The 11,879-nt window shown below is 40.0% G+C and overlaps 1 protein-coding gene across 3 annotated transcripts in view; it reads right to left on the bottom strand.

Annotated features, from left to right (window-relative positions):
• Positions 1-1,499: 1,499 nt before the first annotated feature.
• LOC111562838 (protein unc-13 homolog C) overlaps positions 1,500-11,879 on the bottom strand; it is a 118,137-nt gene continuing 107,757 nt past the window's right edge. For all 3 annotated transcript variants that reach the window (XM_055009273.1, XM_035944146.2, XM_055009280.1), the window contains 4 exons: positions 9,759-9,906; positions 6,690-6,782; positions 4,183-4,342; positions 1,500-3,172 (listed from right to left, as the gene is read on the bottom strand). In XM_055009273.1, coding sequence (XP_054865248.1) covers positions 2,887-3,172; positions 4,183-4,342; positions 6,690-6,782; positions 9,759-9,906 — 687 coding nt within the window. In that variant the 3' untranslated portion in view covers positions 1,500-2,886. The remainder of the gene's footprint in view (positions 3,173-4,182; positions 4,343-6,689; positions 6,783-9,758; positions 9,907-11,879) is intronic.

Raw genomic sequence — 11,879 nt, 5'->3', positions numbered from 1 at the left:
GTTTCAGAAGTATTTTTTTCCTGCGTCATTTTGAATGACAGTTGTGCAGTTTGCATTTCCCTCAAGTATTATCCATGTCATATAACACAGATGGCCCACATAAAAATGCAGAAATATGGCAATAAGGTTCTGCCAGGTGACATGTTTTTGTGAGATTATTTCCTCCCATAGACGTGCATTTCTTCTTGTGGGTGTGGAATGACTGGCTGTAAGTAGAGCATAACTGATCTAAAAACACTCATCTCACACACCATGAATTCCAAAAAAAGAAAAAGCAATTTTTTTTTTTTTTTTTTTGTTACAAAACCTTCATGTATTTTGCAAAGGATTACAGTATCTGGTGGAAAGACCTGTAGGTGGTTTTCAAAGAAAATGCATCAAAAGCTGAAATATCTTCAATGGCGCGTCAGATTTCTAACTATGCCACCTGTAGATTCCACCAGGAAGCTTTTATACGGCAGGTGTGGAGGACACAAGTCTTGAAAGTTTCTAACTAGGAGCCAAAGTGTCACTCTGGAACTCAACACCAATCATTTTTTGTTTGTTTTTTAGGTCAATCCCATTGGCATCGGATCCTTTGGGTCCTATGGGTGGAAGAGTGGGGCCTCCATGGATCAGGACTGTTCTGGTGCATCGTGTGGATATATGATCGCATTGGGATCACAAGAGGGTAAGTGCCTTTTGGACTCTTTGTTGTGTTATTTGGGCCATACTTGAGCAGTTCTTGCAGTGCCAGGTATTGTGTGTCAAAGCAACATCCACATGAATGCCAGCACCAAATGTTTTTCAGCAGAACACTGCATTGTAACAAGATGTTCAATGTTATTCACTTCAGCTGCCACTGCCTGGTGTGTACCTATTGAGTTGTTCTAGTTTTTTACCAGACTAACCAGGTTGGATGAGTAAAACGCTGAAAGTAAGTCAACTAAACAAAAGACACCGTGGTTTGTTTAGAAAAGCAAAGTCCCTATGAGTCTTTAAAGTGAGCGCAAGCATGAAAATGTGAAAAAATTTAGAGATATAAAGCGGTGAGCTCATCAGACTGCCCTTAACTTTGCTTTAGAATAAGGGATCAAGGCTGAATCAGCTGCTAAAGCATGTACACCAAAATCACAGTTGGCGATTGAGTGACAATGCTGGTAATGTAGGTGTAACAGAAGCATAGTAAAATAAACATGAAATATCTGTGGGTCCATTGCGTTGATTTTTCTTCCTTCTTTTGAGTGTAATGGAAAACCTGTTTGGAAGCCTTTTCAGAGATTACATAATTTCCATAGTGGTTATATTGGTTGTAACCACAATTTACCCACAATAAGAGCAAAGAGCTTTGCAAAGGTCTCAGCACAAAATACAAGGAATCAGGTGCTACTATGAACAGTAGCTGACAAATTTGCTTCTTCACAGACCTTGATGCTTCAGATATAAAAATCCTCAGAAATGATGACTACTTAAATGTTAACGGGAAACTTACTGGACAATTGTTCAAAATGACCCGGATGTTTTAACACATTTGCACATACTTTATGCACATAGAAGAAAAGTAGACTTTTGTACAATATCTCACTAAATATATTTACATGACATACAATTCGCCATCAGTGCAATACATAGGAATGTTGCATATTTACCAAATGTTAGACTCTTTCCTTTATGAAGAAAAATAATTCCAATGACAGAAGCTGATATAACTAATGTGTAAAGTAACATGTGCAACTTTCATATTGGTTAACAGCTTCACAGGAAATAAAAAAAATAAAATCTTAGTACCACCCTATCAACAATCAGATATTTAGCATTGAAAAAGTAATAGATCACATGTACATATATATCTTCATACATGTAATGGATTGCTTTTGTACAAATATTTTATATAACTTTGGCAGTTTATCAGGAACAAAGTTATCGGAAAAATATGAAACAATAATATCAAACTGTCAGCAATGTCATGTAAGCTTGCCTTCCAAAGCTCATGTTCACAGTGGTCATTCAGAAAGGCTGGAAGCCGATGGTCGAAAAGAAAGAACAAAGTAAGCCGAAGAAAAAGAGAACATTTCCATCCTTTCTGCTAAGACTGTTAGCACTGGAGGCTGTCGTCATTGTTGTCATGGTTATAAAATTACAAACACCTATGAAGGTTTACATAGCAGTCATCGCCATTTAAAAAAACATGGTCTATTTTCAGGTCGACTTAAAATACAAACAGTTTTGAAGGCAAGGGGACAGGACCCTGCTCGGCGGTCACTGTGGAATCATGGGAGAGACATGACCGAGAAGAGGACATGCACAACAGTGCTGTGTGGAAGAACGTGAAGCCAAAAAACGAGGGGTGCAAAATGAACGACTTTGCAACAATCAAAACGCCACACGGTCAGAAAATGACTTACACCGGACAAAATAATCGAGCAAATTTCAAACATACTAAGTTCACCATAATTCATATACGTTGATTTTGTTCTTTTTTTCCACTGGTTTGGCACTTTATTGGAACAAATCTCTGTTCAAAAAGACTAAATGTTGTACAAAAGGTATCATGTCTCATTAACATAACTCGTAGAATATAGTACTTAATAGTAAGCATACGGTAAGTAAACACTTGTACATACTGTAGTTTTAAAATGAACATTCCAACAGATGTTTTACGCACATGCACAAAAACAAACAAACACAACTCTCTCTCTCTTTCTCTCTCCCTCTTGCTGCCTTTGCCACATTCGAGCCTCCTCTGCTTCTCTTTGGACAATCTCATTCTGCTGCTGTTTCCTCCAGCCTCTGCGCCCGAAACCACAACTGCTGCTAACGCTCTTTCTCTCCCTCCATCTTTTTTTCCACTCTATCTCTCACTTAAGACAACACAACTCTTTTAATACTGCATTTTTTCACTCCACATTATGACACTTCCTCCGCCGAGCGTGTGTCTGTCTTGAGACGCACAAACTCTTTGGCCACCTCATCGTGGGTCCTTTGAGAGAGTATCCTCATGATGGTGAGGCCCGTTTCGTCCATGGAGATGCTCTTCACCAGCGGGTAGCAGGCGGAGCAGCTGCCCTTGTCCGCCAGCTCTCGGAGCTGGATGACCGTCATGCCGATGATGCGGTCCTCCCGGGCAAAGCAGTAGTCCTTTACTGAGACGTGCAGCTCGTAGGCCTCGGGACCGTGTTCGTTACTCAGAACACTGGGAGGAATGACAAGGAGAGAAAAGACAAGTGAGAGAGGAGTTCGAAGATGTTCACAAGATGCAAAATTACAAATGCATAGAATGATTCTGAAACACTAATAACTAATAATACGTGGCATGGCTAATGAAAACTAACACAGTAGGGTTAATAACATAACGACAGTGGCCTACAAATGCTGTTCAGTAAATTGAAATTCACTTAAAGGTACACTGAATTAAATCTGATGCACTGTCTTTACTATCATTCAAACTTAGTGAAAAGCCCAAAGTCTCGTTCCAAAGATTCGTACACGAGTGCAAACCAATTGCTTTTGGGAACCTGACATTCAGCTTTGTTCGCTGCTGAATATAAAGCGTCAGTATAGCAGTCTGGCTTGGTGACATTTCCCCAGAGAAAAGCCTCCTAATTGTATGTGTGACTATGATGAGACAACTGAATCATGTTTTGTAAGTCAAATGAACATTTCTATTTAAATGAGCCATTATTCTTAGCCTGCCTCTTTTAAGATCGATTTTTTAATTATCCCTAGCAACCTAATGGCTTTGTCAAATTCAAATGGCAAAGCCAGGAGTGAATATATAGATACAACCAGCAGTGTGCTTGCACAGATCACACTATAACTCAGTCTAAGATCACTTCTGCTCTGTGACTTGGCTGCACTGGCTTGGCTCTGAGCATTACAGTGTTGAAGACATAAAATTGCAAAAGCAGTCCCTTGATTTTCTTCAACTGTTTCAAGACAAAGAGCAGAAGAATTTGCTTTCTATTCACAGCTTAGAACAGCTGGCCTCGTGGTAAGGCTTTACAGGTACTGTGGGGCGTACCGGTTGCTGCAGGCTCTTTTGAGATGTGCCTACAGCATGAAGATTTCTGGTTTGAGGGCACATCTTTTATACTCTACATGCTTGGTCATCATATTAATAACTGCACTACAATAAAAACTACCAGTTTTACTGCCCCTTCTCTCCACTTTTTTAACTAACAAGAAAGAAAACTGGATACTCACTACTGGAATGTTTCATTGTACTTTGGTGACCAATTGTTATTCTTGGTCTTGGTGCTGAATTTGCGCTTCTTGTCAGCCAGGTGCGGACCGACAGCATTCACCTCTACGAATGGCCTGAACATGGCATTGGTCTGCCAGATGAGGTTATTGACTGCAACCACTGAGAAAGGAAATAATTCAGAGGAAAATAATGAAACGTGACAGATACAGGTTATGCAAAAAGAAAAGGAAAATTCATGTCAAACGTGAATGTTCCTGAAGGAAAAGGCGTATTTCTGGCCCTGTTTTCTATTTTTGGAGGTGTATATGTCTTTCTCTCATAGATAGATGACTGTCTAACTGTAGAAAATGTCTTATTGTGCTGAGATATTGCCAGAGTGAGTACAACTGAGTCTGATAGCAGAAACATTTCAAGTTATCTGTAGCATTAAAGGTAAACATCTCGGGGTGTTAGCGCCTATGAATCAAAACGAAAAGATTTCTTTCCAGACTCACCACTCCACATTGACATTCAAAAAATGTATAGGAATAAATCCACCATGAAGGAGACAAGATACACTGATTGACACGGCACCTTCAGCACACCCATAATGTCACGGCAGTGTGCAGCCACAAAAGATGGATTTCAAGTTTTATACGTTTTATTTGGTTCAGTGAAAGCTACCAAAGACAATGCAGAAAAACAAATATGCTAAACTGCAGATCTTCATCCTATAATAATGAGTCTTCCTTGAATAGAAAACACAAATATATGATTGCAGAGTCACCTAACTGCCAGTCACATTGTCATGTAACTGCTGTCACTGATTATAGCCGTTTAGCAGCTGTAGTGCATATGGTGCTGCTGGAAGGAGGCGGAATATGTATCATTGCAGCTATGTGGGTGATGCTTTTAGTCAGTCAAATTTTTGTTACTGACAATGAGAAATCTAAAAATGTGTGATTATAGATATAGAGTTCAAAAAACAGCCATGCCTATTTATATGAGGGTAAGAATACACAAACTTTTCTTACAAAACTATGCGGTAAAAATGTTTGATACAGGCATTTATGTGCACAAGTAGGCTAGAATCTGAACATGTAAATATAGTCATTTTTACTTTAAAAAATAGGAAAGTGAAGTTAGTGTATCATGCATATTATCAGTTACTGAAGTTTTACAGAGATAATAACAGCGCCGTAAGCCTATATAGGTACAATGGTGCTTTGAGATGAATGATAATGTAAACATTCCAATGACAATGCTAACATGCTAACGACAAACTGGTAAAATGTTCGCAATCTTAGTTTAGTGTGTTAGCATGCCAACATTTGCTAATTAGCACCTAAAACAAAGCATCACTGAGGCAGACAGGAAAGTCACTGGGTTTGCCGTATCACCACCTTTGAACTTAGGTAATATATAATAATCAGTATACTAATTTCACAGCAATACATATTCAATTTGTGAGACATCTGTGCTGCAAAAAGAAAAGTCAGGTGATTATGGTGATTATCAAAGTCATCAGGGATGGCTCTCTGGGGAACACAAAGGTCTCTACACTGACTGTATATAGAGATGAACAAACCCTCTTTGACGTCATGCACTGGTTTGCCAAACAATGGTTTTGAAAGTCAGTGTTGTGGCTCCAACTGTCACCATCTTGGCAGTGCTTGACTACTCCCAACTCCTGGCTAATACAAAAATAAGCAAGCAGGTGGAGAGTGGGTGGAGCTGAGGCACATCAAGCAAATGCCTTTGAGCCATGGACTGTTCTATGATGGCTGTCACACTCTTAGTTGTGCAAAACTTTAATTTTTTATACAATTTAAATGGGTGAGTTATATTTAAGAAAAATCCCTCCATGTACAGGTTTTATGGACACAACATCAGTTCTACAGACCAAAACAGTTTTTTGCATCAGATTTGGACATTTACTATGGGGGTCTATGGGGATCGACTTTTGGAGTCAGCTTCAAGTGGTCATTCCAAGAACTGCAGGTTTGGCATTTGTGTATTGGCTTTGTTTTTCATCTCTGGTTTCCTCTTGATCTGTGCTAGATTTTATAGCAATCCATCCAATAGTTGTTCAGGTATTTCAGTGTGGATCAAAGTGGTGAAATCAGCAACACACCTATATTACTATCCATAAATCTTTGCTGCTATGCTATAGTCTTATAACAAAAATATAGACAAGAAAAACATAGGTGACTCTGATATATAAATCAAAAGTACTAAGCTAAGTCATACATTTTATAGCCTCAGCAGGAATCAAAAAGAAACTGTGGAGCAAGTCATCAATGTTGTTTTGTTTTTTAATTACTTTAATTGTGAAATTAGCAATTAATTAGATGCTAATTTTCATACTCTTTGTGTTTGGAGGAGCGCCAATGGTAAACAACAATCCTCCTGATCATGACCCCAGCAGCCCTGTTGCGCAAATGAGATTGAGTCTTTGGACATGCAGGTGTGAATACATTTGAATAGAAATGATGAGAAGCAGGTCTGGGTATAGGAAAAAGCTCACCCTTCACGCTGACTTTGTGCTCTCCAGTGCCAGGGTGAGAGATGAGATTCACTTGCATCGACACCTCCCCCACCGATCCATTGGATGACTGACCTGGACACACACCAAAACAGCAACAGGAGAATTGGAAAGAGGCATAATGAAAATCTGGGAGAACGGGGGAGAGGCAGAGAGGAAGCCAGAGAAATAGAGTGACCAGGAACCAGAAATAAGAGAGAGAGAGGATGCAAGGACATGATCCAAAGCTGTGGGTGCAGCTTTGTGTTTTGTTTTGTTTTGTTTTTTGTAGATGAGGTATCCAAACATTGATCCAAAAAGCTGTGTATAAACACCTCTCTGTATGTCAAAGCTAAAAAAAAAAACAAAACAACCTAAACCTAAGAAAAGCAGCACAGGAGTAGACTTGATTTCGCCGCCAGCAGCAAACACAGCCAGGGTTTCCTTTAGCTTCAGGCTAAACAAAAAAAGAAACATGAAATAATCTGCCTGGTTTGAAGGCCATGCAAGAGGCAGATGGTGTGAGGAGATCCACTGAATGAATAATGTTCTGCATGATGAAATCATCAAACTGCTCAGCTCAATGGATATACAAAACACCATTTGACTGTATGCTGTGATGTGTTGTTTTCAAGTAGGACTGAAAACAACACATCAGAGAGGAGGTAGCGAGGGGACAAGGGTGAACAACAGAATGATTGCAGTGGAGGAAATACCCTTTCAGGCATCACACCCTGTACAGCTACATCATCGTTACAGTTACAGTCGCATATGGACAAACGGAATTAATTGCTGACCACGTGTCTCACTTTGCCTTATGCAGAGAGTCCTTAGCGTTTTAGCTGATGTTTCACTCAGCTTGGGACACACAAATGTTGAACACTGGAAGGCAAGCGTGGTTGATGAACGGGCACGTTGATCCAATAGCTAATCAATATGTGCCAAACATGTAGTGCCCATTATAGCTGGTAATGAAGAAACAAGCCTCAAGATTTAGTGTAATGATGCCCTGAGAGGCTGGGGAAAGGCAGAACAGCTTTGCTGCTGCACAATTAGTCTCTGGGCTTGTGGGAAATTATTAGAGCAATGAAGTTGCACATTTACTTCAGCTATTGGCTGAAACAACAATATTGGTTAACAGATTTCCATGGTGTGTTTTCTGAAGGAAGTCGGATGCATGCCACTGCCAGTTAGCGCATTTATGAGAGAATAAACAGATTTAGACAGCAGACACTGGAACAGGGAGTTTGAGAGACATGGAAGAGTGGAGTCTGAGCAAGATAAATGGTGAGATAAAGGAAAACAGAGGTAGATAAAACAACAGTGATAGAGTAGGGTCAGAAGATTAAGGGAGAAAAATGGAACAAAAGGAATTAACAGATAAGAAAGGTGAGCATTAATTGTCAAAGACTTGCTCTGTAATTCAGTTTTTTCCATTGTCAGACAAGATGTCAGCCTCAGCCTGCATTAAGTGATATAGCAAAAGAATACTACTTCATTAGCAAGAAACTGAAAAATATAAATGTGAAATTGCCATCTACACGACTGTTGTGTATTAATGCGGCTATATACAACATCAGCCTACTCACTAACAAACAGAGAGACACATATGCTTCCAAGAGCACATTTGGCAGGATTAAAGTAGTGCACTCCGTGGTCTAAATATGTCGCTGTCAGAGCACAGGGGTTGGTGATTAATGAAACACTGTCCACTGTGCTACATCAAGCATCAGCACATCTCCACACTGTTTACTGACCTAATGCACATCAACCACCTCACTACTTCCACTTATAGACATCACATTAGACCACCTCAGATAAAGAGCGATAACATGATGTGAAATCGGGGGTTGGGGGTGGAACAGGATGGGAGACATAGTGGGAGGAAGAGGAGAAACACATAGCAAATCTCAAAAATAGCACACAGCAAAACACTGTGCATCCAGGCCCATCCGTCAGTCAGGGAGGCAGGCAGTGCTGGTTGGCTTGCTGGCTGACTTGCTTTCTCCTACAGCCTTTTCTCTTCCCTGCTGCCTGCCTATGTGACGTTCTGCAAGGCTGAACACAGCGAGGCAACCAGGAGCTTAAAGGCTGAGTTCCCCCCTCAAATCTCTCCGGACACCTGAAGGTATTTCTGCCTCGTTACAGAGAAAGATGGGAAAAAATTCCAAATAGAGACAGATGAATGAGACAACAACAACACAGAAAAGTGGGTCAGTGATGACGGAGGAGAAGAGCAAGCAGAGAGTACAAAAGGGAATTCACAGATTTACTCGACACATATACGTCATACGTTTGTCCTGACAGAGTTTTATGTGCTTCCAATGACAGAGAGACACAGGAGGAGCATGAGAGCCATCAAGCCCTTAAGCATACAGGGTGAGGAGGTCACAGATAACTCCGCTTATGCATTTGTTTTTGCATTTATTTACAGTGAAAGAGACAAATGACTTCTGCAGTGAGAGGGTAAGTGCAATTACTGCAATGTCCACTGCTCATACAAGCCTAAAGACAATGAAGTGACACAGAAAGATTTTTTAGAACACACATACAGTAATGTAACTAGAACTTATAGGAGAACAGCATGCTGCTGAGGTGGAACAGGCCAGGACTGGAGTCACATTATTTTCAATCAATTTTAAATAGGAATAGAAGCTGAAAGTGAAGTGAAGCAGAGAAAATAAAGCTTTTTCCACCAAAAAAGTACATGATTACAATTTGGAAGGCTGCAGACATGTTAGATATACACTGTGAACAATCGCAGGGAAAAAATGATCTGTGAGCAAACAATTTTGAAAGTTCTATTAGAATATGTTTATAAAGAACATCTTGGAAAAGCACTAACATGCTGTTTTCCAATAGCACCAACAGTCTGTGCTTTTTCACACCTTTTAGCCAGTTTTGCCATAATTTTCAATAAAGCTGTCTTTGAGCCTGAACTTACCCACTTGAGACCCTTTATATGGGCACAGAAAACAGCTCGTAATGGTTTTTCAGTGTTTGAATGCTGACGTGACTCCCTATCCTCCCTGACTGGAACCTAACTCAGCCTGACCCTGGTTAGTTGCTTACCTTGAGAGGTTTGGGTGCATATATATTTCTTGATCAAGGCATCTGTAGGTTGAGTGTAAAGGCTGAGAGCATATTTGAGGGACTTCATGTCGGGGCTCTTCTCGAGGAAGGTTTTCTTCAGCCCATTTCCTCCAGCATGGAAGTATTGCTACAAAAAAAGAATACGAAACACCACTTCAGAATTAACTCGAGACTGTTAAATTAGTAAACCCCTTTTAAGTTGATGCACAACAGCAATTTACAGTTGGCCGAGGGCTAACCTAGGATTATTTAGACAGCATGCATTTTACAAGCAGGAGACCAGGCAGGAGACAGCAGTAATGGCTACTTTGCTGGATAATTACCATGCATTTAAAGTCTGAAGTCCCTGCTTGGTTTGTTAATGCACATTTGTGCTGATAAGCCTGATTGCCGAACATAGACAAAGCTTTGAGTTCCTTTCAAACGTTGTCACCGCTCCCACATATGGAAGGTGGGAGGATGACCATGGACAGATCTTCTTAAGAGAGGATGCACTGCTTTCTTTTTTGGTGCTTATTTGTTCAGCTGGCTCTTCTCTGTAACACATGATCTTTACAAAGACAAAGGAGCACGCTGGTCTTCAGACAAAAGAATTTCACATTTCTAACTGTTTTTTCAGGGTACTACGTTATATTAATAACTACCATCACAAGTAGAAATATAAACCAAAGATATTTAACACTAGATAAGGCTAATCTAATTAATACTTGAAAAGTGCTCTCAAAATACTACGAAAGGAGTATTTGCTACCTCTACACAGCAGTTTTAATGAACAGAAAATCCTCCTCTATGTGTGTGAATGTTATGACAATCTGTAAGAAATACTGACATATGCTTATTCTAATTCAGATAAGAAGGATAATTTTAAGTGAAGTCAACACCACTGTATTTGTCAGGGTATTAGATGAGAGTCTGTTGTCGTGATCCAAGTTTAAAAGTTGATACACGCTGAATAACAATGCAGTAAACAGAGATACTGTTTGCACATTGTATATAGCTGCCAGGTGGCATCTTAGCAGCACCGTCTTCCTCAGACACAGACTGACCCACCCCAGTAAAGAGGGCGCTGGCAAATATTTTGTGACCGGTGTCAGGTCAGTACTTGGCAATGACTCAACACAGGAGGAGGGACTGTTTTCTGCCTGACCAATGACTCATGAGTCATCAAATTTGACCGACATGTGCCTCTTGTGGACTGTACATAATCTGGCAAGCAGGGGGTGAGTCATGGGTGGAGTTTTTTAAAGAGAAAAAGGACAAAATGGTAAACACTTCAAGAGAAACTGCACATCCTTAATTCACAAAACAGCCTGCAGCACACAGCAAATCTACTTTATAAACATACGTTTATACTTTCTGTCACAAATGAGCATGAAACCAAAGCAAAGCTCACTGTAAGTGATAATAAAGCTGTACTTTTTGAGAAAACACATCCAAGTGCAAACTGGATTAGTTCAAATGACATTGTAAGAGCCTACAAGAATTTTCTTTTTTAAGAAATCGTATTATAATAGTCTAACTTGCCCTTTTACAGGATTTCCCAACATGGCGCAAGAAAAATTGAAGAAGTTGAGTATTTATGACATGCATATATGCATGTCATCAACAGTTTTGTCTCATTTTGCTGCGGGGGATTTTAAGTTAGGCAGTTTATTTTTATTCAAATAAAAAAAATGCCACTCTAATAACCTCATCATGGCCTCAGAGCTGATACAAGAAAGTGTGCTGGTCGAGAAAAGTTCTGCCTTATGTTGAAATATGCCCACAGTGTTACTGCCAGCCTGCAACGCTCAACTCCCTCTGGCAAAAAGACCAGAGTCAAACTGCATCCTCAAAATATCACCCTGCCTCTGGCAAAATTACCTGTCAAACAGCCACCCTTCCAACATGTCTTCTTTTGCTGTTCCCTTTGACGCTCCTCCTAAACTTTTTTATATCCATCCCAGTATCACCTTTATTTCTTTCTTTGTCACGTATGCCCTCTTTTTTCTTTATTTCAATCCCTTGTTTCCATTTTTATTCCCTGTACTCAAGGCTAACTAGTTATTTGCAAGGTTGAGGTTACACTTTTCTCTTGATTTCAGTCTTTGACACACATAT

This window comes from Amphiprion ocellaris, chromosome 1 (genome assembly GCF_022539595.1).
Source record: "Amphiprion ocellaris isolate individual 3 ecotype Okinawa chromosome 1, ASM2253959v1, whole genome shotgun sequence".
Classification (NCBI taxonomy): domain Eukaryota; kingdom Metazoa; phylum Chordata; class Actinopteri; family Pomacentridae; genus Amphiprion; species Amphiprion ocellaris.
This window is presented reverse-complemented; position numbering and strand designations above follow the sequence as displayed.